The sequence below is a fragment of the Acanthochromis polyacanthus genome, chromosome 13 (assembly GCF_021347895.1).
Source record: "Acanthochromis polyacanthus isolate Apoly-LR-REF ecotype Palm Island chromosome 13, KAUST_Apoly_ChrSc, whole genome shotgun sequence".
Lineage (NCBI taxonomy): Eukaryota > Metazoa > Chordata > Actinopteri > Pomacentridae > Acanthochromis > Acanthochromis polyacanthus.
In genome coordinates, this window is record NC_067125.1 from 5,128,866 (window position 1) to 5,156,589 (window position 27,724).

The window sequence follows — 27,724 nt, forward strand, 5'->3', positions numbered from 1 at the left end:
AAAACTAGAAGTACGTGGCTAGAAAATTGTATTTTGGGTGGAAGAATCCTTTGAAACCTGAACTCATTGAGAAAAGATTATTTAGGTGGAAGAAATCTTTAAAACTTTAAATGTGTGGAAAGAAAACAAAAGCTTGGTTCAAAAAGACTTGTTAACGGTAAGTATTTGGACAGAAAATATTATTTTGGATGGAATGATCTCTTAAACCATAACGTGTTCGGTAGATAGTCATATCTGAGTTCAAAAATAATCATAAAACTTTAAAGATATGGACAGAAAATAGTATTTTGGGTGGAATAACTCTATAAAACTCGGACAGTTTTCAGTACTTGGACAGAAAATAATACTTTGAGTGGAATAAATAGTTCAAACCCTAACTCCTAGGTTAGGAAGAACTATCTGGATGGAATAAAATAAACTTCTATCTGTCTGTCTGTAGAAAGATGTTTCACCATGCTGAACGTATCTTCCAACAACTTGCGCCTCTGTTCACTTTTTTTCAGCCATGCTGCATTTATTTTTAATCCTACATCATATTCCCTTCTGCTTTTAGCATTTAATATTTTAATATTTTTTTATTCTCCTTTACAGTCATTGCTTTTTTGCGCTTATTTCTCTGCTGCCAGTCTTTCCATGTGCAGCACTTCATGTCGACTCACGTTGTTACTAAACATGTTACACAATAAATGTGATTTTATTTGATTCGATTGATCATGCATTTTTATTTTCCTCTTTTCTTTGTGGAACCACGGCCTGCAGTTCAACTGAAAACTGTGAATTTTTATCACATGATTGTCGGTCAGTCACGGCCTCTCTGTTGTGCTGAAGGGTGCAGAAGTAACAACTATTTTAACAAAATCTGAAGCAAACGGTTCGTTTTTGGAGAATTTCCACTTGAGAGATTCATAATAAAGTGCTTCTGGTGAATTATCACGACTTTAAGCTGAGACTTGGTCATTTTTCATAATGCAGCTGCAAGTCACACATGAGTAATTCAAGACAGTTTAGACGACTCATCCTGCTCTGATAAATGATGTCATTTTGGTGAATTTTAAACAAACAAATCTTTCAAACCTGCCAGCTTTTGTGGTTCAGAAGGTTAATAACACTAAAGTGCTCTGGGTGATTAATTAACTAATTAAGGCTGCTGGGTGATCATCAGTGAATCATCAACACTTTTACCGTGATAATAAATAAATCAGCTGTTCCTTCTGGACGCTACAAAGCAGACAAACGAGTAAAAGCTGCACCTTGAACTCGTACGACTCCTCAATCACCACCTCCAGCCGGCTGTGCTCCCCCAGGATGGGCTTCCCCATCTCAGCTATCCTCCGAGCCTCCTCCTCCTCGGTGCTCATCTGGCCCTCGGTCCCCTCTGTGGTGGGAGGAAACAGAAAGGAAGCTGAAACTAAAATCATGTCGAGGATATTTCCAGGTTCCTCCATCAATAATAGACCGTGAGTCAGCATTTAATGCAAAACCTGCACAACATCACACGTGTGCATTAATACACGGGAATGAAATCTGCATCTGTTGCACGAGAAGGAGGCATGAAGTGTGAGAGGAAGCAGAAGAATGACAGAAACACTGCTGAGGTGAAGAAGAAGAGCAGAGAATATTCTTTTAGAGCCGCAGATTGATATTGAAGATAAATCTGTAAACGGCGTTAGCTCAGTTGAAGAAGCCGTAAAGTGTGAAATGAATTCAGAGCGTGTCACAACGTGTAAAATGAGCCTAATAAAACCGTCTGCATCAGGCTGGAACACGATCAAAGTGATTTATATCAGACGTAAAGGTATTTAGCCAGTTTGCTGTCTGTGTTTGGATCCATTTCACAGATATTTTGAAGTTCCAACCAGAGATTTCACCACATTTGTCAGAACAAAATTCTGTTTTATTTTTTTCATAAAGTCAATATTTGGTGTAGAACAGTAAGAAGAGGAAACTGACTCATGCCTGTGTGTTACATGAGTTAGCACGTGTTAGCATTATCTTAGCACAAACACTGGAAATGGGGAAAATAGTTAGCTTAGCTAAGTACGGTATTAAGATTGAAAACAAAAGCAAACAGTTAACTTTGCTTAATGGAAACAATTAGTACAGAACAGAAACAGCTAGCTTAGGTTGGCACATAGGAAAACAGGTAACACTGCCTAAAAAATAGAAACAGGGGAATTTAGCCTGTTTAGCTTAGCAGAAAGAATGAAAACAAAGAAAAATGGTCAGTTTAGCATACATAATGAGAGTGGGAGAAACAGCTAGCCTAGCTTGGTGCTAAAAATGAAAACAAAAGAAAACAGCTTATTCCAATACAAAAACTAGAAATGGGGTAAAACCGCTAGCTTAGCATTAAGGCTACAAATAGGGGGAAAGAAGTAGCTTAGCTTAGCATAACAAATAAAAGCAGGGGGGAAAAGCTGCCTTCATTTAGTGCAAAGAATTTTAGCGGTGAAACAGCTTGCAAAGTATAAAGAAGGGAAACTTGGGGGTAACAGTTAGGCTAGCTTAGCATTAAGAATGGAAACAACAGGAAACAGTTAGCTTAGTTCATCCCAACAACCAGCTAGGTTAGCACAAAGAATGCACACAGGGACAAAAGCAATTTTAACTTAGCATAAGAAATTAAAATCAGTGTAAAGTGTTAGCTTAGCATAAAGGGTGGAAACAGGAGGAAAGTGTGTGGATAGCAGCCCTAAATCACAAAGTGCTGCAAAGAGCTAAAAAAAACTCCCAAAAAACAGCTATTTAAAACGACGTTAATAACTCAGAAGAGCTACTGGATAAACAGTGTTAACAATATAGTTGCACTGGGAGAAGCTAACGGATGAAAACAGATTTAGATTGTGAAGGGAGAAAAAAACGTGTTAAATAAGTTATTGCAAGCTTGAAGTCCTCTGAACCTGTAACCAATCAGAACAGCCGAATGAAAAGCTCGTTTTTGCCAGACAGCGGCTGAGCGATGCATTAAACCAGAAGGTTTTTCCAGTCTTTCAAAGGTTCCAGATTTCAGAAGTCATTTTGCTGCAGCTCAGATCCATCAGAGCACAAAGCAAACAAACAGTTTTCACCTCAAATGTGTGACGTTTAGAGGCAACAGAAGCAGAAGAGATCGAGATAAAGCACTTTGAGGGCAAGAATCCCCGCGGGAATGATGACTCATGATGACACTTGTTGATCTGGAGGCAATCTCTGGTTCAGGAGTGGCAGCGGGGAGTCAGTCCCTGCTGAGCTGCTTCTCAGGGGAAGATGCTGCTCAGAAGAAACACCTGAAAGAGTCTGTTGGCGAGTCTGTGTGTGTTTATGGCAGCTTGAAATAGTGTCGCTGGATTCTGCAGGGACTGTGGCCATATGCTGCTTCACTCTGCAGTCTTCTCATGATTACACTCAGGCCACCTGAACCCTTTATGTCCCGTCTGTCTGAGCAGAAGGTCCAAGAGGCTGAATCCTCGATGCGCCTCTGAAACTCTTTGTGCAGCATCACACTGTTACAGCTTCTGTTAGCTGTAAAGAAATGCCTTTAGCTGTGATTATAGAGCTCCGTTATCTCTCTAAGATGGTTCATGTAGCTGCTGTTGCTCTGCAGGATGCGGAACAACAACATGTCAAAACACACTACCAGTCAAAAGTTTTAAAACGCCCCAATTTTTCCATTTTTTCGACTGAAATTCTAGTAGTTCAAGTCCAAAGAAGAGCTTGAAATTGTACAGAGATAAGCGGTGAACTGCCAGAGGTTCAAAAAAGGTAAGGTTACCCAAAACTGAAAAAAATGCACATTTCAGAATTATACAAAAAGCCTTTTCCAGGGAACCGGAAATGGGTTAACAACTTAAAGCTGTTCTGCAGCAGTGGAGGTTGATCAAGACTTGAACGTTGTGCTGCCACATCCTACAGGTGTCCAACTTTTCTTGATCACTTCTAACCCCATTTTTCTGAATAAAAGTAGTGTTGGAACACACCGTGGCACCAAACCCTCCAGAGCATTATTTGAACAGTATTATACTGCAGAAAGTAGTGTGTTGGTATAAAAAATGGAGAGCAAAAGGCAATTAACAAGAGAGACAGACCATCAACAGAGTTAAACATGGAGGTCTTTCCTGCAGAGAAATTACGAAGAAAGTCAAGGTGTCAGTGAGTACATTTGTTCTAAATGGACTTTTTAACAATTTCATTAGTTTATTTGCTCCATGCTTTAATTTCAGAGTACAATGAGATATTAACATGCATAATTTCCAATAAAAAACTGGAAAAATTGGGGTGTTCTAAAACTTTAGAACAGGAGTGTAGCTTTGGTGCCAAAGTTTGACCGAACACCAACTGAAAACGTAGGTAAACAAAACAAAAAGTGTAGAAAGAAAGCTAATATTGGCCCCAGATGGGACTGAAATTTAAGTGTTCTGGCTGAAAGTCTGACTTGCCACCACCAGCCTCCAAATGTGGCCTTTTGTTCCTCTTTATAAGTGCAAAATCGCAGCTCCACCGCCATTAAATGAGGTGATAAAGACTCACTGAGCTATTAAAAGGTGGGTGAGTTCCCTGCTGATCCATAAGTGTGGATCTTTTCTGCAATGACGGCATTTAATGGGCTGATAACATCCAAAACTAGAGAGCAGGTACTTCAATCTACCCTGAAAACATCTCTGCAGTCAGAGCTAAGGTTCAGGACAACCTACAAGAGTCAGCAGTGAAGAGCAGTTTTATATCAACCGAACGTAAAGCTGCACCATTATCGAATCAACTTTACAGACTTTCTGCTACTTTTTATTGTGTATTAAATTTGCAATCTCTGTATAAAACAAAAATCAGTCAAGTTCAGTCTCAGTCTATTGTCGCCTCCCACACTCAGAAGACTCCACAACAATCTCAGAAAGTGATAAAATATCAAAGCATAATAAGATGTAGAAGATGAAGCCGCCTCCCCATCAGCCGCTCTGACTCAGAAAGGCCACAAACTCGGTAATAAATCTGCATCAGGGCTCGGCAACGGAGCACAAAACAAGCAGCGCCGACTCATTTGTAGGCGTTTATTTCCAAACTGTTCTGTTGTGCAGCTCTGAGGCCAATTCTGCTGTGATCCAGATGTAAACAGACAAACACCCATCGCTCCCCGAAGGAGAGTCTAAAGCGACACCAGGAACCCTGTGACGAGAACATCGAACTAAAACCCTGCGTCAGCATGTTTTTATTCGACATGTTGTGCACATTAATCGGCTGAGTGCTTCACAGAAGTGAAGGTAAACACTTTTCATTTTCTATTTCTGTCAGCGGGATCACATCAGCATGCCTCGCTGAGTCAGGATGAGTTAACCGTTGTCCTTCTAACTTTGTTAATGTTGTTGGAGAACCTCTTTGCTCCCTAATACCTCCTCTCTGTGCATTTTAATCATTGTTTTACACAACATAAGTGAGTACATCTCAGTGCATAATGACTGAAATATCAAAGTTAACCAGCAGATTATTGATGCCGTACAAACTAAATCAAGCTGAATCTCCAGTTTAAAGTAGAAGGAATAATCAAATGTTTTTACCTTGGCTGAGCAGCAGAGCTGTAAGGAAACCGTGGACAAGAAAAGAAGAGCAGTCAGTAACATTCAGGGAAGAAAACAACAACAGGTGCTCATATAATAAAACTTTTAATATGAAAAAACCTCCACAGTAAAATACAAACTCACAGCTCAGTAAGACTCTTCTTTTGTCCTAAATTTGACCTTTTTCACTCCAACAATCGCTGACAGTCGGTGGATTTGTCGAGTCGCTCAACCTTTTCAATGTTAACTTTGAACCTGAAATTTATCATTCTATGGCTTTCCTCGGTCCAATCCAGATGAACTGAAATAGGCATAAAACGGCTCTAAAAGCTTCAAAACAATCAGGAAGCTTCTGATTGAAAAGAAAAAATAAAATACAACTTTAGCCAAGTGAATATTTGGAAGACTTTCACACCTGAATACACTCAGAGTTCAGTGATTCAAGAAACAAAACTCTAAATCACAGATTTAACAAACTATCTAAGATGCAAACGTTATTTTCATGAGTTGAATCGGCATAATCATGCTGCATCTAGTTGTTACTGTGAATAATTTCAATTAAAAATTTCTGCATTAGTTGATTTAACTGAAGTAGTTGAATGAAATTAGCTTGGTAACTTAATTATTCTTGAGGTCAGGATTTCCCATGCCCTAAAAACAAAACACTACATTATAATATCTACCAACATGAAAAAATGTGTCCATTATTTTGGTAAATTCGTACATACATAACACTTAACTCTTACCAGGCCATGTTTCTGGAGAAGCACATATACTGAAACATATACTAAAATCACCTAATCCATAAAAATATCGATCAAGTCTTGCAAGGTCGCATTGTCAAAGACGTTCGTCATGTTGAATTTCGGCCGGTACACGACCCCGATAAGAGCTTCGTAAATTGCGGCTTTGTTATAACGGCTCATGCGACTTTATCGTTTGAAATAAGCAAATTTGGGGCCAATGTTAATATCTTACCAAACATACGGGTGTGTGCATATTTTATGTTAATTAGCAATCATAAACAAGTCACACGTGTTGAGCCGAGAATGTTTGGTTTCGGCTGTGTGTACGAGTAAGCGGGAACGAGTATACTCGGTCCCGGCTGTTTGAGGGTTAAAGCTTTATTTTGAAAAGAATGGAAATACCAGTGGGAACAAACCCTAACCCTATCCTTGTTGAACAGAATTCCATTAGAAGTTGCCAAAGGCTGATGCAAACTGATTTTTCTTTGACGCCAAACAATATTTTTTCAGAGTGTAGTTGTGGTTTAGACGGTAAACTTCAGTGTACCGCCGGCGGTACACCTACTAATTTGCATAGGAATTTCAAGAATGTCCGAAGGCTGCAAACGCGATTATACAAACACTATAAGCCGATGGAAAGCTTAGATTCTCATGAATCCGCCGGTATAAACCACTTTCAGATGCGATTACCACAGCGGGTAATATAAACACATTTGTCCGACAAAAAACGAATATCCATCCATCCGTTCTCTATACACGGCTTCAACGCACACAGCGTGACTCACATTTCCGGGTTCATTATTACACACAGATGAAAAGATTCCACAAAAAACGGCCATAATCCAACCTTGGACATCCAGACGACACAAGTCAGTAAACTATTTTGTCCAAAACATGTCTTGAAGACGGTATAAAATCCATGAATCGGTCGTTTTCAAGGAAATGCACCTCGCGATGCACGTCCAATATTCCCTGTACTTCTCGTCATATTTTTTATTTACAAATAGAATATTAGTGATTTTTTGTACTAAAAGTGGCTGGAATTGACTGAAGCTTAAAGGGTTAAAACTACTTGTGTCCCATTCATGATGCAAACATCAAAAGTTTCCTCATGAAAGATGATAAAATGATTTAAAACCCGCCAAAAAGCAAAATATGCTGCCTACCTGAGATTCCCCTCTTCAGCCAGCGGGGCTCCTCCAACACAACAAAGAAGTTTTCATGTTTCTCGTATTCTTCATCGTCGATAATCCGGATCTGAAGAGTCTGACTGCAAACACAGAGACACAAAGTAAATCATCAGCTGGTAGCAAAACCTTCGCCGCAGGTCATCTTGCTATCCCACAAACCCTGAGACCTGCAAACACCGACGGTATAGATCTGAACTCATCGGGGTCTGTGATCTGAGGAAACCAGAGCAGAAGGAAGCCGGATGAAGAGGATCAACGAGGCAGTGAGGAGGTGGGAGGAGGATTAACAAGCAAGAAAAATGATCAGAGATAGGATGATTCCAATAGAAGCTAAAAAATAAACAGTAGAAGTCAGAGAAACTGACTCGAGGAAGGGTGTTAATGCAGGTTTGTTGGAGCGAATCATTTGAAGTGTCCCCAAAAGATGTCTAAAACATCTGCCCACAGAGCGTATATGAAGGACTTCTACTGGATGTTCATGCAGATGCAGGAATAAAACTGTAAAGCAGGTCACACCATCTTTAACAACACCAGGACATGTCAGAGGCTTCAGAGATGAAGGTTTGTTATTAGAGAAGAAGAAGTGAAGGTGAAGTGACGGAGACGAGACCCGTTGGCGTCTCCGAGGACTGAAATGTCGCCACAGCAACAGCTCATCGAAGCTGGAGGAAAATCTGCTCCGACAGCAGACAGAAGGACAGAGATGGCTGGAAATGAGAGGTGGAGGTGAGCAGAGGAGGAAACTAGGAAAAGGAAAAAGGGGCTAAAGAAAAAAGGAGGAAAATGGAAAGTGAAGGGAAGGAGTCTGTGAACAGAAAGAACAAAGGAAAGGAAAGGTGTAGAAGTTAAGGGGAAAGAGCCGAAAAAAGGGGTAAAAACTGTGAGAGGAGACCCACAGTGAAGGAAAACTGAAAACCAGCAAAGTGAAAAATTGAAGAAATAAGCAGAACATTGACAGAAGTTGGAAAACAAGCAGATGGACAGATGCAATCAACAGTCGGTCACCCTGAGAGAGGAGCAATGTGGCGTGAAAATGAGAGAAATGATGGAGGGAGGCGACTGGATGAGCAGAAACAACAAGAAAACATCAGAATTTAACACTGATGATGCTGCTGATGGATGAAAACCTCAGAAATGACGTTAAAACCACTGAAACAGTCAAATGTTCTGCTGAGAAAACCTGCATTCTGGTATTCATGTGACATTTACACTGTAAAATAATGTTCTTTCTAAACAGTTTGTAGTTGCAATTTAACGCTTAACTCCTGCTTCACAGATTTTTTTGTCTGTTTTTTAGTTAAATGACAATCAAGAACCTCTAAAATTGCAGCTAAAATGTTTGCATTTACTGGCTAACCATAAAAAGGCAAAATTGTAAATAAAATCTAGATTTTTAATAAATGATGCTGTGCTTTTTTACATTTGATTGTATTTTGGTAGGTTTTTTTAAAAAAAAACTTTAAATCACAAAAAAACATAATTAATTTACAGATATCTGCTGTTATTTGAGAGGGAAAATTATATTTATTAAGGACTGAAAATGGTAAATAGTTGGGTATTTTTAACAGATTTTTCTTTCATTGTTAAATTATGGATTATAATGAGCAAAACTACAGGAAAAAAAATACCAATTTACATGTTTTTTTTGTATTTAAATCAGAAAGAAACTCTGAAACTAGCAACTGAGACCATAAACTCATTAGGAAACTGTTTACTGAGGTACCAAATAGAATGAAAATCAGGCTCATTTTCTCATTGACTTCTATACAATCTAACTTCTGAGGAGTTTCCCCCTGCTGGTTGTTAGACATAATGCAGGTTTAAGTTACTTCAACGTTGACCTCATTGATCAGTCTATGTCATATTTAGTCATCAAAACATCTGCAAAACAAATCCTTCATATTATAACAGCTGGTTAACGATGAGGTAGTTCTAAAATTTGCTCTAATTTATCGTCTATTTCCTCTAAACAGGAACATAATTCACTAAATTAACACCGTGCTGAAATGAAGGAGTCTTGAAACTATCAATTGAAACCCGCAAATCATTAAGAAAATGTTTACCGAAGTAATAAATCAAGGAAGATGTAGAGTCCTTTTCTCATAGACTTCAATACAGTCGGACATCTTTCTTTCAGTGGCCCCCTGCTGGCTGTTAGAGATAATGCAGGTTCAAGTCATTCTACAGACCTGAAGACGACGTCCATCTTTGATTTACCGTCTTTTTTCAAACATATTACCAAGTCACATAAAATGGCACAAACTTTAAAGTGGATCGTTTTTGTAGTCTTGCTTTTTAATCTGGAGCTTTAAGAGCACGTTTTACTGATGATAAATGCTAGTATCCCAACAGCAGCTGTCTGATCAGTGAAAAGACCCAGCAGTGCCTCCACAGAGCTGCTCTGAGTTGACAAAAAGGAGTCTGGAACTGCAGTCACAGCGATTTCCCCATTTAAAGTCTGATCTTGTCAGTGCGACTGGATGCAGCCACACTGGAGGTGAAGCAGGCCGACAGGAGAAGCTCGTAGCTGCAGATGAGGCGAGAAAGATGACAGTGTTGTCGGTCCAGCAGCAGCCAGGTGACATGTTCAGATCTGACTGGGCTGCTGTTAACCAGAAGAGGAACTAACTGGAATAAATTCCTCCTCAGACACAGGAGCTGCTGCAGACACGGTGAAAAATGTGAAAGTTTTCTGTCCAGTCAGCCATCAGCGCTCCGTCTCACCTGGTCCAGGTTTCTGTCAGTCAGCGAACACAAGCAACAGTCTGTTTGGGTTTGTCACAAGAAAAGCCTCCGGAGCAGAAACATTTAGAGACACCGACAGACAATCACCTCATACACTCAACAAAAATATAAACGCAACACTTTTGTTTTTGCTCCCATTTTTTATGAGATGAACTCAAAGATCTAAAACTTTTTCCACATACACAATATCACCATTTCTCTCAAATATTCTTCACAAATCCGTCTAAATCTGTGATAGTGAGCACTTCTCCTTTGCGGAGATAATCCATCCCACCTCACAGGTGTGCCATATCAAGATGCTGATTAGACACCATGATTAGTGCACAGGTGTGCCTTAGACTGCCCACAATAAAAGGACACTCTGAAAGGTGCAGTTTGTTTTATTGGGGGGGGTCCACTCAGGGCCGGCCGCTGGCATAAACACTCTATGCCGTTGTTTATAGCCACATCCACTAGAGGGGGGCCACACCACAATAAGTATGTGATTAGCATTTTGTCCCTGTCTTTATTCCAATAAAACATAAATCTGTTAATGCTGTTAATCATGTGCATGTGTGTTTTAACCCAATTACAAGCTGTGCACGTGATTTGGTAGTTGCCTTGTGCATGTTTTGGGGCCACAAAAAAAATCTTGCTTAGGGCCACCAAAGTGCTAGGGCCGGCCCTAGGTCCACTCCTCTTCAATGGCTGTGTGAAGTTGCTGGATATTGGCGGGAACTGGTACACGCTGTCGTATACGCCGATCCAGAGCATCCCAAACATGCTCAGTGCTCAAAAACAAAAGTGTTGGGTTTATATTTTTGTTGAGTGTCGATTCAATCACAACAAATAAAATCAATCAAACTCTCACAGAACAATTCAGCCTGACACATTTAATTTGGGCATTAATAATACAAATTAATGATACGATCTGTCAACGTTTAGAAGTGGCTACAAATCAGAGCAAAAATGCTGCACTGTATTATGAGATTTTGTGATATTTTGCTTCTTTAAAACATTAAAAACGTCACATTTAGTGTTTATTTTACTGCATTTTTTCATTGGATAATTAAGCAACCCCATTAAACAACAAACATTTGTCCAAATGTGAGCTGAAAGTGCTGTGACATCTGTTAATTTAGTTTGTAAAAATTGTAGCTTCTGGTAAAAAAAAAAAAAAAAAAAAAAAATTGTGGCAGAAATCTGCACTTCATGAGCACTTAGAGACACCAGACTTCTGAGTTTTATTCTTCCTCTATTCTGAAGGCTTTTTACAGAGAGGTTCATTCATTTTTTCCCATTCAGAGTCGGAATTATACAACACTTTGTCCCTAAAAACATGGCGAAAATGGGATCTTTTGTGGCCGTTGATAGATTTTTCTGTTTAATGGAGTGACAAATCAGAAACTCCAGTATGTCAACAAAATGGAACAGGGAAGATCTGAAGCTGGTTTTATCCAATGTTCAGATTAAGCTGTAGAGATGTTGGCTATTTGACAAAGATACTTGACTACAATTTTCAGAAAACAACTGCCTTAATGTAAGTAATCAGCTGGGGAAGTTTAAGGGGATATTCATTTTAGCTGATTAAAATACCCAGATATCGATGTTTATGTGGAGCCCCGGTCACTCCAACTCTCCAAAACTCAAATGTAAACGTCAAACTCAGAGGATTCGACATGAGCCAGACAACTCCATGAATAATGGATGGATGGTTGTAGAGACAGCGAGAGGTGGAAGACAGAGCCGAAGGAGGTGAAAAGAAAAGAGAGGAGGTGAGAATAAATAAGAGGAAGGTGAGAAGGATGACGATGAGGATTAAAGGATCATAAGAAAAAACCAGGAGCAGCACCAAGGATGAGGAAAACACTTCTCTTTGCACCTCCTTTTTACTTCAGTAAACAAACTTTACATGATAAAAGAGGTGATTGTGTGTCTTCTAATCAGTGCGGAACATTTTAAAGCCTCTAATGTCCTTATTTCGTCCACCTGGAGGGATTATTCAACATTCACTCTAATCTCCTCTCTGGGTGTCAACATGCAGAGCGGCGACGTCTGAAACTGACAGATTGTTTATTTTCCAACAGTTCGGCTGATTACATGCAGCAGGAAGCCGTAGAGCTGCGAAATATTCAGCCTTTTAAATGAACAGGATGACTGAACACGATATTAAATTAGTGGGATAAAAATCTGCTGTCTATAGTTTATAAATACTCCATTTACTCCGTGACATTTCACCGTAAAATCTCCATTCGTGCAATAAAAAAAAACCCTCATCTGTGAGCAAGAAAGTGGCTGGATTAAAGTTCCAGACGGCGAAAGATTAAAGCTGAATTAATGGATGTTTTTGAGCTCAGTAGGAGGCAAAGTAATCCTCAAAACACTTTTCACTTGATAAAAAATCTTATTTTAGGTGTGTTAGCAAACAGTTTCCAATCAACACATCAGCATTCAGTGGAATCCTGTTTGTTCTACTTTAACCGCAGAAAAAATCAATTTCTTCAGCTGCTCCATGTTTCACTTTCTTCACCAGAAAGTCAGTAGCTTTGGGTGTTTATGTTCAGACCAAAAATAACTAAAATAATGGGCTAAAAGAGGCAAAAATAGATCTAATTAGGTGATCATTTTCATAAACCAAGCAGTGATTTTTATAAATATAGGCCAAAAACTGCAGTTCCTCAAATGTCCACTGGAGGCTCCAGAACTGAATCAATTCCCATAGACAGACATTAAAATCTATAACTTTACAGCAGAAATAATCATATTTACAGCTGTATACAGAAACTGTTTCAGTCAGAATTTTTAAAATATAACTTAACTATTTAAGCTCTATTACGGTTAACATTGTGGCTGAAGTAGAATAAGTAGCTACAAAAAGACTAGAATAGAAAAGTAAAAACTAGGGCTAGGACTTTAATGCATTAATTATGATTAATTAATTCCAGAAAAAAATAACATGTAGGTGGTGGTAATGAACCTACAGTCTGTTTAGCAGCTGTGAAGAAGAAGCACAGGATGCACTTAGCGCAGAAACGTCGGACCAACATGGCGGCTCGGTCGCAAACTTTCCCTTTTATCATGAAAATAATTCAGCAAAAATATTTCTGAAACCATCTGAGGTGAAAAATAAGCTGCTGAATCTGTCCTTGTTTTAGTTCAATGATGACTAGTTTAGATGATTAGCAAAAGTTTTGCGATGGGTCGGACCTCCACTCCCTGCGTGGCATTTGCATAAATGAAATTACCTTATGCAGCATATGTTAGCTACAGCAGTCCTGGTACCGGCTAACAGTGCAGTCAGCCCATAATAGACCACTTTTCAACACATTGGAAGTGCCCGAGTTCACAAAAAGTCTTAAAATGTTGTGTATAATCGCTACAACTGGGAATGTAGTAGACAGATACAAAAAAACGCATATAAATATAAATGAAACAAACATTTTGTTGTTCAAGTATACGTATATGTCTACTCATTGATTAAATCGTCTACCAACATTTATTCGAATAGAGAAACTTTGCTTATTGCGATTAATCGTGATTAATTCATTATAAAACCTCTAATTATTTAGATTTTTTTTAATCATGACCCACCACTAGTAAAAACACATTGATTCTTATACGGGACATTTTTGACCCACTTATGGAAGAGTGTAGCATCCAATCACTGGAGAACCTAAAGGTTAAATCACCTCTGACTGAACTTCACCCCAGCAGCAGAGGTCAGAGCTTGTAGAGAGGTTTTTAGAGTGAGTTCTTATTGAACATATCAGGAGGAAACTGCTTGGTGTGACTCACGTGGTCTGGTCGTTGGTGAACTCCAGCTCCCCACTGGCGTCCTCGTAGTCGTCCCCGGCCTTGGCGGTGCCGGACTCGGTGTGGTACGGCAGGATGACGGTGCCGCGGGCGCCCGAGTTTCGAACCACTGTCACCTCCATGGTGCCGACGCTCTCGCTCACCCTCACCATACGCTCGCTGAACGTGAAGATGCCGGCGTGGTCGTCGTCCAGGATGGTCACCGTGGCGACCAGCGGCTCCACCAGGCGGGCTTTAGGCATGGCGCCGACCTCATCACTCTCGAACATCCCCTCAGCGTCGCCGACACGGAGGTTCAGGAGGCGGACGAAGAAATGCTCGTCCTCCTCGAATATGTCGTCGTCGATGATACCCACCTGGAAATGGAGGCAGTATTTTAATAATAACGAAAATAATAACAATATTAATAACAACAACAACAATAGTTAAAATAATAATAATAATAATAGTAAATAATATTAATAATAATACTACTAGTAATAATAATAATAATGATAGTCAAAAATAATAATAGTAACAATAATAGTAAAATTAATAATAGTAAAGTAATAGTAAAAAAATAGAAAAAAGCAATAACAATAACAATAATAATAATCATAGAATAAAAAATAGTAAAAAACTGTAAAAATGTAAATAGTAATAGTAATAATAGTCAACATAATAATAATAGTAATAATAATAATAATAATAATACGAATGCTACTAATAATAGTAATGACAAAATAATAATAATAATAATAATAATAATAATAACATTGTAGCACCAGTACACAACTTGAAGTATTCTGTCTATTTCAGGGGCTCGACTGACAATAAAAGTGTGCACAAAAATGGCCAGAGTCAGTGACGTCCTATAAATCTGATTTCTATTTCCCATTTTCCTTGTTTTTTTTCAAACATAGTGTCATGTTTTTATTTGTCTTTTAAATTCTGATGATTTTATGACTCGTCTGTTTGATTTTGCTGCCTTGTGAAGCACTTTGGAAGTAATTTTGAAGTGACAAGTTAATAAATGGGACAATCCTTTACTTAATAAACATCATTCCGGCTGAGAACTTGGGACACACTTAGATACACTTTTGTTACTAACTTATCAATCAGAAGTTAGCAACGCCTTAAAACACATTCTGCTTTATCCATCTATTTCCTTATAAATGGGACCAGAACTTACTAAATGAACATCATGTTGCATTGAAGGAGACGTGAAACTGCAGCTTGAGACCAAAAACCCATGAGAAAAATGTTCACTGAGGCAGTAAATCAAGTGAGAAGTTTGATCATTTTCTCATAGACTTGTATAGAATATAACTAGAGGAGTCGCCCCCTGCTGGCTGTTAGAGAGACTGCAGGTTCAAGGCTGTACTTATTTCTTAATACAGACTGTACTAGTAGCCAAAACATCTGCAGAACATAATAAACTTCCATAACAAATGTACGGTTTACTGACAGCAGAAGTGACAATGACTAACTAAGTGATGAAAGTAAACCACAGCGGCTTTGTTTGATCCACTGGAGTGAAACAACAGACGACAATTACTGTGCATTGTCTCTAACAGGGAGCGGCGTTTTCATAATTGACTGTCTCGTCTGTTAGAGACGAAGCCGATCTGCCTGCTCAGGATGCAGCTCGGCTCTGCAGTCGATGTGGAGTTTCATTTTCATTTCATGCACAACGCTGCAGGGGGGACTTCTGTGGTTTATTAGGAGTTATTAAAGGCACTCAGCTGGAACTGTTTGGTCACACTCGACTTATTTGTTTGCTGAACAAACAATGCGTGTACAAGAGTCAGCCTAAAGACTTTACTGTGTAAAGTATTACTGTTTATATCAATACAATGAAATGATAAAACGTGCAGCAATCTGTAAGTATTTATATAATGGGAACGAATGAAAACTGAAGGGGACGATTTGTGTTTTAATTTCCTTTGAACTGTCTTTTATACCTTTTAAGAGTGTCTGGTGCCTTTGAAAGAGAGAAATCTGGAAAATAACGGCTATAAAAGATTTACTGTTTATTCATTCTTAATATACACAATCTGTCATCTAAATATCGACAGCTAAAAGAAGATCATTAAGAACTTATAAAAGGATTGGATCTAATGAGAATGTAAACGTGCATATCGTCAGCAAAAAAAATGAAAGGAAGTATGACGTTTGTTAAAAATTTTGTCAAATCTGATTAATAACTCACAGAAGAGACGAAACAACTGCCTTTTTGTAACTATAATGAATGAATGATTTTCCCCTCTAGGTGGTGTTGGCGTTGCAACTCTTTGTTCATGACAGCAAAGTCTTTTATTTTGTTAATCAGTCTGTGAAGTCGTGTTTAACTTTAATTGGTTTCATCTTGGGCTGCTCAGCGGTGTAGTGGTTAGCACTTCCGCCTTGCAGCAAGAAGATCTCCGGTTCGAATCCCGGGGTGGGCCTGGGATCTTTCTGCATGGAGTTTGCATGTTCTCCCTGTGCATGCGTGGGTTTTCTCCGGGTACTCCGGCTTCCTCCCACAGTCCAAAAATATGCTGAGGTTAACTGACTGCTCTAAATTGTCCGTAGGTGTGAATGTGAGTGTGATTGTGTGTCTGTATATGTAGCCCTGTGACAGACTGGTGACCTGTCCAGGGTGTCCCCTGCCTTCACCCGAGTCAGCTGGGATAGCCTCCAGCACCCCCCATGACCCTAGTGAGGATAAAGCGGTGTATAGAGGATGGAGAACGGATGGATGGTTTCATCTCTGACTGTTCTGCTGAATTGGGCGACAGTGACCTCTGTGATGAACTCACTCAGTGTCTCCAGTTTATACGTCGATCTGTTAACGCTCTTTTCTCTGCAGGACATTGCACCATTTCCAGACCCAACACTTCCTCTGATCTCTTGGCAGGATTTGGATGTGAGCAGAGATTACTCGGCTTACCACGTCTTTACCTCGTGCACTCATCCACTGTGCTTTTAATTCACACAGCGTGGCGCACTTTAGAAAATAATATTCTCGATTGCAGGAAAAGAAGTTTGTGAACATTTGTAATGAAAGACGGAGAAGTTTGAGCGTTCGAACTCTGAGCTTCTCTTCAGATCAGACTCAAAGCGATTCGTTATAGTGCTGAATTATTCGAAGATAGTTTCTGAACTTGGAAAATAGCAGCAATCCTTCACTGCTTTCACTTAATTATCTACTTAAACACAGCAACACCTCAATGTTACTGAAGTTCCTCTTAATGATTATGAGAATCCTTTAGTCTTTGCCTCTAGTTTGAAGAACACAAAATGAAAAATGTAGTTTGTTGCACCTGGAAACAAAATTGTCCATTTTAGTTCTGTGTTAGTTAGTGTTAAAGTTGTGTCCCAACTAAGAAAGCACACAAGATAATGTAAAGAGACACAAGCCTTTGTCATTTTTCAACAGTTTTTATGTCATTTTAAAAATTTTGAGTCATTCTTGACTTTTTTTTGAGTCATTTGGACAACTTTTGAGTAGTTTTTGTCAAATTTTGAGTCATTTTTGACATTTTGTGTCATTTTGAACAATTTTGAGTCCTTTTCAACAATTTTGAGTCTCTTTGGACATGTTTTAGGCTAGTTTTGAGTAAGATTTGACAGGGTTTTTTTTTTTGCCATTTTGACACATTTTGGACAAATATTGAGTAATTTTGAGTAATTTTGAACAATTCTGAGTCCTTTTCAATAATTCTGAGTCTCTTTGGACATGCTTTAGGCTAGCTTTGAGTAAGATTTTACAGTTTTTTTTGGCCATTTTGACACATTTTGGACAAATATTGAGTCATTTTGAAAATTCTTCATCATTTGGTCAACAGTTTTATGATATTTTGGACAAATATTGAGTCATTCTTCTTGAGAGACTTTTCTAAGACCTCAGAGTGACGATAATCGACCAGCTGATAATTGGTCTATTTCTACTGAAAACTTAAAAAAAGTAAAGATGTAGAACTGAACATATTGGAATGTAAAGTCATTTTCTTCTAGTATTTTTCACAACAGCGACAGTTTAAGCTTAAAAGATGTTGAGTTCCATCTCAGATGTTCAGGAACAGCTGAACAGTTTCTGTCTTTTCTGGTTCTTCCCGTAACTCATCAGCTAACATCCATGCAGCAGCAGATTCAGTCGGACTGGTGGCAGCAGACGTTTTCTGTCTTGAATCTTGGCATCTGTTTCCAGCCTCTGTGTGAGTCTCCTGCTGGGACCTTCATTATGAATCTCATCATCTCTCCGCTCGCTTTGATCTCCTCGGAAATCTTTCCAGCCACACTGCAGCTCGTTCAGACGCCTGCACAGTCTTTAAGTACCTCAGTGAAGTTAAGTAAACTGCAGAGCTCCTCCTGCAGCAGGTCAGTGATTTTATTTCAACAAAGACATCGCAGGTTTTGGAACGATCTCTTGTTTCACGATCGACTTATCGTTTCCTTGCAGGCTTCATTAAAGATTCATCTGGTCTCCAAAAAGCTGAATGAATATTTCAACAGTAAGATTCACATCCTGTCAGACTCGACTCGGACCTGATTATTAAGAAAAGCAGCAGAATGAGTCTGTCAGGTTTGTGTTCAGCTGAACTCTGAGCAGAGGAAAAGAAACTAAATATGAATGTTTTTAGCTTTTAGAAATATCTCACCAACAGTTTCCTGATGTTTTCAAATGAGTGATTGTGTCAAAAACCTGACGGTGTTGACTTTAAAACAACAGAGAACAGACAAAAGCAACAAATCTGTACAATTTTTTTTAAGGAAACAAGCAAAGAGTTAAAGAACAGGTTAATTAGTTGTCAAAATAATGTATTTGGGTAACTGACCAACTTTCTAAGGAATGTTTTAGTCCCATCTTATTGTGTTTGCACAGCCTTGTTAAACTGTCACTTCACATTTCACTGCCTGGACTGTATGAGCAACTAGAATGAGTTGATCTTAAAATCTTGAAGTTCTAAAATACAACTTTACTCACAACTAAGGACACAATAAAAGTCTTTATGATTATGTTGCCAAAACTTGACTTGAGGTACAAGTATTAAAAGAAATCTTACTTTTTCTAGGCACAAATAAGATTATTTTTAAAAATCTGTTGTTAAAAAAGTTATTTAGTTATAAGTTAATTAACTTAATCTAGTTTTACAGACTTTCTCTTTTAGAAAGAGGAAATAAACAACAAATGTGAAACAACATCTTCTGCCCCAAAAAATCCCAGAAAAGTGAAAACAAATTTGCAGTTTCTTCCTACGGATCAATGATTGGATCCACCTTTGTTTTGTTGTATAACTTTACTGCTACTGTATGATGAGTTTAAGATTATTTTCCTGACATTTCCGTTACTTTGGAAGCAGCTCGGTGTCTTTCCTTCACATCGACTGACAGTGTTTTGATTTTAACACACTTGCTGGTTTGGAGCACAAATTCAATAAAACACATCAGGAATGATCTCCTGTGTCAAAAGTCACAAAGTTAAGGTTCCCCTTGAAAATAAAATGTAATTAAAAGAACAAACAAAACATTTAATTAAACCTCTGCCTACAGAAGAACAATAAACAACTGAAGCCTGACAAAGTTCCCCTGGTGGGTAAAGTTTGTGTAGTTGTGGAAGTTGTGATGAAACCCTTCATGTTGGTGTTGTGAACTCTGCAGTGTTGCATTATGGGACGCAGTGAGTTCAGCTGGTCGGATTCAAACTGGGGATTTTTAGCAGAATCAGTGCAACATCCTAATATTTTTACTGCAGATTTAGCTTTGTTCTGTAAATTACAAACTGGTAAGTGCTTAGTGCTGGTATAAAAACTGGTTTCAAACACAGCTGAAGTAAACAAAGCTGCAGAGAAGCTACATGTCACCTGTCATCGGAGCTTTTCCTGCTTCCTGGACTCACCTTGATCTCCCTGTGAGTCTCTCCAGGTTTGAACACCAGCGTTCCTTCACTGTACTCGTAGTCTGAGCCGGCGTTGGCAGAACCGTCCTCTGTTCTGTAGTCCACATAGAACGTGTTCTCTCCCAGACCGCCTGAACAGCAGCAGTAAAACACAACAACACTGATGTATCTGGATATTAAAATCTGGCACACAGGGTTCACAGATGTCTTTCTGAAAGTTGTAAATGTTAGGAAGATATTCCTGGAGGTCATTAAGTGTCACAGAAGTCTTTGTCATGGTGGTCAAAGCTAGCTAAACTCCCACAATGCTCTCTGCTTGCCAACATGAACTTCGAGTAGTCTGACTGATGCCTCCTCTGGTCTCTACAGTATTAAACAGTAAGATGCTCCACCTGGTGGAACAACCAGGAACTACGGCTGATCTATTATACATTTACTGACATGAAGAGAAAACAGGTCTTCTACATCTTTTGGAACTTGTGGAGCCTCAGTACATCCTATCCTCTAATACTGCATTTACCCTCAAATACTACATTTCAGACAGTGTCCTACTGGATCTTGACAATAAGGCTCCTTAACACCTACAGACCATTAAGGAACAAAAAATGGAGGCTGAATTGCATTCTTGTTCTTAATACACTGCAGAGATATTTAGCTGTGAAACAATGACACTGAACTGATTTTAATAATTTTATTGTACTTGAAGTTTACGTTATCTAAAAATTGGTATCGACTGGGACTCTGATCTGAGGCATAAATGTTTACGTCTCCCAATAAAAGATATTAAATTGGATTAGAGGCAAAATCAATTCCTATATTTAAGTCAAGGATGTGATTACTTCTTGAATCAACTGAGTAACTACTCCCCACACTGCAGCTCTGGATTGTTGTTTCAAGTCCAGTGCACACAAATGTGGATGAACTGATCAAAGCCCTAAAAATGCTCAATACGAGCTTTAATTTGAAGAAAATAAAGATTTCAGACTTGACTAGCACCTCTTTTAACTTATGAATGTGAGCTCATTACTAGATGGTGATCATTCGGTACCTTGGCAGACCACCGCCAGCGTCAGGACTCCACAGTTCTCCATGCACTGACTGTGGGCGCTTTCAAAGGAGATGCGGCTGCAGACGGCCAGGTCGTCGTCCTCCGGCGCCTCCTCGTCGGTTACGGCTGTCCGGCGAGCGTGGTCGGCGGCGTGTTTCTTCAGAACATTTCCGGCTCCGATCATCATACGAGTGGCCTTCAAAGAGATAAAACGTTAAAATCCCTTCAAAACAAGAAACACTTGAAAACTCTTCAGATTCTGAATGCGTCGTCTGAACGTTTGCAGCCTGTTTCATCATGAGCAGCAGAAAAACAGACTCTACAAAGTCCTTGAACTGCTTCCTGTTGTTTTGTGGGTTTGTGTAACCTTTTGTGTTCACCTCAGGGACTGTTTGTGTAGGTTGTGTAGGTTGCGTGTTACCTGGATGCGGTAGAAGGCTCGGCTCTTCTGTTGGTGCAGCAGTGCGTAGTAGTTGGCCAGTTCCACCAGCTGGTCCAGCTCTTTGTCGGGATATTTCTGCTTCAGCTCCTTCAGGATACGAATCACCTGCAGCAGAGACACAACACAAACACACTTCAGAGATCTACACAACACAAACATACTACAGAGATCTACACAACACAAATACACTTCAAAGATCTACACAACACAAACATACTACAGAGATCTACACAACACCACACAAACACCGACTCTGGGAGGGTTGAGATTCTTGTCACTTTCAGTCTCTGCAGCCCAGAGACCAGATGGAGCAACTTTAGCTTCCAGCTCGACAACTAAATCACCTCCTCGATTCCTTAAAAGATTAAATTAACGCCAAAAGTTTTTAACTTTTACTGAGTGATGCCTTGATTTTAAATGCAGGCTGAATACTGCATTTACCTTTAAATGCTACATTTACCCTCTAATACTACATTAACCCTCTAATACTACATTTACCCTCCAATACTACATTTACCCTCTAATACTACATTTACCCTCTAATACTACATTTACCCTCCAACACTACATTTACCCTCTAATACTACATTTACCCTCCAACACTACATTTACCCTCTAGTGCTACATTTACCCCCTAATGCTACATTTACCCTCCAACGCTACATTTACCCTCCAACGCTACATTTACCCTCTAATACTACATTTACCTTCTAATGCTACATTTACCCTCCAACGCTACATTTACCCTCCAACACTACATTTACCTTCTAATGCTACATTTACCCTCTAACACTACATTTACCCTCTAGTGCTACATTTACCCTCCAACACTACATTTACCCTCCAACACTACATTTACCCTCCAACACTACATTTACCCTCTAGTGCTACATTTACCCTCCAACACTACATTTACCCTCTAACACTACATTTACCCTCCAACACTACATTTACCCTCCAACACTACATTTACCCTCTAGTGCTACATTTACCCTCCAACACTACATTTACCCTCTAACACTACATTTACCTTCTAACACTACATTTACCCTCCAACGCTACATTTACCCTCCAACGCTACATTTACCCTCCAACACTACATTTACCCTCTAATACTACATTTACCCTCTAACACTACATTTGCCCTAAAACACTACATTTACCCTCTAATACTACATTTACCCTCCAACACCATATTTACCCTCTAACACTACATTTACCCTCTAACCCCGTAGTGTATTTTACTACATGTAAGTTTATTTTATCAACTAATTATGTCTTTTATCAGTACTATTTATGTTTTTATTCAAACGTGGGTTGTTTAAACTATTTTATGAAGTATATAGTGTGACAAATACTTATTTTAAATGTCTTAAAACATCGATTAAGGAGACTGGAGATGAAAATGAGCCAAACCAGCAAATGCTTATTATTGCATGTTGTCTGTTTCCCCCTTTTTGCTTCTAGTTATTAATTTTCCCCCCATTTTTTTGTGGTAGATAATAAACTATTACAATAATTGGATTTGGGAGTGCGGTCAGAACTTAATTAGTGGTATATTTCAAAGTTATGCTCTGGACAAAACCATGCACATAATTGTAGGAGTATCAACAGTAAATTAATTAAAATAGGCTATTTTTGTCCTCCTAACAGGTGCTACATGAATTTACAAATTAAAATGTAACAAAATGCAATTAATCAGAGTGACATCTTAAGTGTATTTACTTGCATTTACTTTGAAATTAAAATTAGCTCAGATTGTTTAGGTGCACACATTTTAATTTGAGCCTGCCGTTGGTTAAAAAAAGCAAACCTGCAGCTGTGACTCTCCTGAAATGTTTTTCCTCATCTGGCTTTGTGTTGACCAGGACTGAGAGAGTTTAGAAAACACAAATATGATGCATATTCACACCGTGAAGGCCCTGAAGCAGCCATTAGAAAGTAGTGTTCCCGCTTCAGATTTGCATAATGTCGCACAATGAATGAACAAAAAGATCATTAGTCCTGCAGCACCAACTTTGGGAAACACTGATTTAATGATGTTTTATGTGGTCATTTAGAAAGTGCGATGTCGTATTCAGTCTTCTGATGCCACATGCTGCGTTAGATTTGGTTTCACATCTCTGGTGCTGATGGAGCAGTCGGTGAGGAGCTCCTGAAAGCGTTCATTCAATAAAAATGCGTCCTCCTCTCCCATCTGAACACACTTCCTGCCTACGGCTGAATGCACCCAGCAGGTGTGAAGTACCGAAAACAGTTTTATGACACAACTACGAGCTGAACACAGTTTAACCTTTGGCTGTCGAAGCCATTTCTTTTCACCTGCGTCTATAAAAACGCTGCAATAGAAGTGACTAACTGACATCATCTCTGCAGCGCCGAGCAGCTGTCGACACACAACGCACAAAAAAAAGCTGCGTGGGAGTGTTTGGCTTCTTACTTCCAGTCCTTCATAATGTAAGAAATTGCAGCTAAATTGTATGGAAATTCTGCCTACAGTGACATTTTACACTCTATAATTAAGATAACTGCTAGGACATGAAGAAGCACCAACAAAGCAGATTTTTAAACAATATTTTAGGATTAAAAAGAAGCTAAAATCACCTTTTAAGATGTGAAGATACTAAAATATTGGGGTATTTTGAGCCAGTGAAATCACACATCAGGATAATCGTGTACTCTACATATCTACCGGTGTACATCTGAAAGGTGTGCAGCAGAAAAACACATAATAAAGGAGGCGGCTGCTTTAAATGCCTCCATCTGTGATTCCTGATAGCAGCTAGAAAATAAAAACAAAAGTCCTGCTGGTTCCAGAAGAAGAACTCACAGCTAGTATTTAATGAAAAGTAGAAAAACCACAGTGAAGAAGTACTTAAAAATAGACTCAGAGCAACAAAAATGAAAGTACTCACTGTGCAGAACGGTATATTTCATATTATTATGACCATAATTAGTATTAATGCATTCCTCACTTTAATGTTGAAGCTGCTAAAGGTGATTTAACTTCTTTATATCTGCTGGCAAGTTGTGAATTTCTCCTCTGAGGCCAATAAAGTTTCATTTCTTTCTATTTAAGTTGAGTCTTTCCTTTAACTTTCCTTGAGAAACTTGATTATTTTGCTCCATTCACCCCAGAGAATAACATTTTTATGGTACTTTTAAAGTTTTTGCAGCAAACCATGATTTAATCAGGATAAAAAATGCGAAGTTTTTGGTTCTGCTCAACATTAAAGCACCAAAAGCTCTCATTACACAGAACCGCATACTTCAAATCAATCATTTTACTGGTTTAGAATTAATGATGCATTAAAACGTTCATTATTTTAGTGCTGAAGCTGTTTAAGATGATTTAATTTCTATATATCTGCCGGCAGGTTGTGAATTTCTCCTCTGAGATCAATAAAGTTTCATTTCATTCTATTCGGATCGAGTCTTTCCCTTAACTTTCTGTGAGAAACTTGATTATTTTTGCTCAGTTTACATTAAAAAAATCGCTTTTCTTCATTTTAAGCTAGTTTTTTTTGCATCAAATTCCAATTTAATCAGGTTTAAAAATGGAAAGTTTTTGGCTCAGGCAAACATAAAGCACTAAATGTGATCATTATACAGAAAAGCACATTCAAAAATAATCATTGATATTACTGGAATATAATTAATGATGCATTAACACATTCATCACTTTAATTTTGAAGCTGTTAAAGGTTGTTAAACTTCTTTATATCTGCAGGCAGGTTGTGAATTTCTCCTCTGGGATCAATAAAGTTTCATTTCATTCTATTTAAGTTGAGTCTTTCCCTTAATTTTCTTTGAGAAACTTGATTATTTTGCTCAGTTTACCTAAAAATATGAACTTTTTCTCATCTTAAGCTAGTTTTTAAAGTTTTTGCAACAAACTCCAATTTAATCAGGATAAAAAAAAACGTTAAGGTTTTGGTTGAGACTCACATAAAAGCACCAAAATGCTCATTATACAGAACAGCACATTTAATATAATTCATATTACTGGATTATGTTGAAGCTGTGAAATGTGATTTAACAACTTTAGTTCTGCTGCTTGTGAATTTTCCCTCTGCCATCAATAAAGTTTGATCCTTATGTAGAACAGCAATAGAATATTTTAAAACTAAATCTGCAAAGTAGCTGAAGTTATCGAACAAATGTGGAAGAGTAAAGGAAGATTTTTGCCTCTGAAATGTGGTGGAGCAGGAGCGTAAAGTGACATAAAATGACAGTACTCGATCTCATAATGCTACTTAAGTACAGTACTTGAGTAAATGTACTCTCCAATGTTACTTTCCAAAACTAGTTGTAGGCCATCAGATTGGATCAGATGTTGTTTTTAGGGGGCGTTTTCCTCATAGATGAACAGTTACTCAATCTGTGTGCACAAAATAGCCAAATTCCGGTTCTATTCAGTGTTTTCAGCTGAGGATCTTTATTTGAAAGTTCTGACACCACAATCTTCCTCATCCATGGAGCCATGTATCTTATTAGTGGGGTGGAAAATCTAAATAAGCTAAAGGTGTGAAGGATTTTCTGCTACGACTGATCTGAACGGTAAACTAAAGAGTCGCTGTGACTCCATCTGACTCTATATGAGTTGCTGAAGTGTTTGTAAAGTGAACAACTGTTCCTCTTCTGCTTCATCCCCACTGAGATAAGTGGAGTTATGTCCAAAGAATAATGACAGCTGGGAATGTGATGAGCTTGATAAGTATTAATGTACACCCTGCTGACAAGACGAGACTCAGAAAGTCAGTCTTACACCTGCAGTATCTACAGTGTAGACTGGTCAGAACGCATCTCATTTTCATTCTGCTATGGGGGCGAAAACATCAGGCTCGTTTCAGTTTCTTTAAAATCAATCAAAATAGTCCTTCAGGGTGCTAAGACCATCATACAGAGATGGTGCTCCAGCCAAATACTGTTGATGTGATGGAAGATTTCTCTTTAAAATGGCTAGATTTGCACAAAACAACAGCAAAATTCCATATTCCTTGCCCTTGAGGTGACTTTACTTCCACTCTTGAGGAGCTCACAGGACTCACTAAGACTATTTTTTAGCGGTTTGTGGTCGACAAACATCAAAGAAGTCAGTGTGAAGCGGAAAAGATCAGTACATTGGTCAACTCGATATCACTGCTGCCGCCAGAGTAAAAAGAAACGATAAATAAACTCTGACTGACAGAAAGTGGATCAACATCGGGCATAAGAGTCCTGACAGATGGAGTCTGTGTATTCCTGAGCTGTTTTGGTCCTGAAGCTGCAGTGAAATCAGATTTGACACACAGAAAAGCTGTTTCCAGAGTGTTATTGTTGTTGCTTCTTATTGGGAAGGGGATCACGGAGGGGACACAGGACCAACGGCAACTTCAAACCTTCAGTCCAGTGAACCAGAATGCTAATCAGACAACGTCCCAGAGGAAAACCTTACTGCTCAAGGCTTGATTGGGAGACAGCATTGTGGTTCTTATTTTAGCTTTGATTTTTATCTGATATGATTCCCATATTTTTAATCCTAAAATTCACCAGGAGATGTCGGTGAGAAACGAGGAGAAAAATTAGCAGCAGGAGTCATACTTGAGATTTAAGGAGATAATTCCTAACTTTGACCAATGGCGTCATTTCTTCTCAACTGAGCTACACGTGAGCTGGACATGCATTTGTAGACTGCTGTTCAAAGTTTGGGGTCACTTAGAAATGTCCTCCTTTTTGAAAGAAAAGTGTTTTTTTTTAAACATTAAACAAATGATAAATACAGTCTAGACATTGTTAATGTGGTAAATGACTATTCTAGCTGGAAACGGCTGATTTTTAATGGAATATCTCCATAGGGGTACAGAGGAACATTTCCAGCAACCATCACTCCTGTGTGCTAATGCTACATTGTGTTAGCTAATGGTGTTGAAAGGCTCATTGATGATTAGAAAACCCTTGTTCTGTTATGTTAGCACATGAATAAAAGGATGAGTTTTCATGGAGAACATGGAATTGTCTGGATGACCCCAAACTTTTGAATGGTACTGTACCTTACTTATATAAAATAGGTTTGACAAAATATAATCAAGACCTCTTGGCATAATTCAATACAGTGATTGTATTATAGTTGTACAGAATAAAGCTCATTTATGGTCTTCATATGAGTCATGTATCTGCTTCCAACTGCTCACAAGGATTTGCATCACCAGCCTTAACTTTTAGACGACGTGTTAATTTGATAAGCCCAGCTCTGGCACCAAACTACAAAATATAGGGTATAGCTTTGAGGCAAATTAAATCGCTAACATGGAGGCTGAAATGTTTTTGTCCAGTCTGACTTTGGTGTAAAGGTCACAGAACTGAGACAGCCTCCCCAAAACTGACAATATTTAAT

General features: G+C 38.7%; 1 protein-coding gene across 2 annotated transcripts in view; it reads right to left on the minus strand.

Moving 5' to 3' along the window:
• The window catches only part of LOC110963639 (sodium/calcium exchanger 2-like), a 219,388-nt gene that overhangs the window by 11,881 nt on the left and 179,783 nt on the right, over positions 1-27,724 (minus strand). For both annotated transcript variants that reach the window (XM_051958171.1, XM_051958170.1), the window contains 7 exons: positions 21,328-21,453; positions 20,907-21,102; positions 19,859-19,989; positions 13,981-14,354; positions 7,438-7,541; positions 5,526-5,543; positions 1,251-1,375 (listed from right to left, as the gene is read on the minus strand). In XM_051958171.1, the coding sequence (XP_051814131.1) occupies positions 1,251-1,375; positions 5,526-5,543; positions 7,438-7,541; positions 13,981-14,354; positions 19,859-19,989; positions 20,907-21,102; positions 21,328-21,453 (1,074 nt within the window). The remainder of the gene's footprint in view (positions 1-1,250; positions 1,376-5,525; positions 5,544-7,437; positions 7,542-13,980; positions 14,355-19,858; positions 19,990-20,906; positions 21,103-21,327; positions 21,454-27,724) is intronic.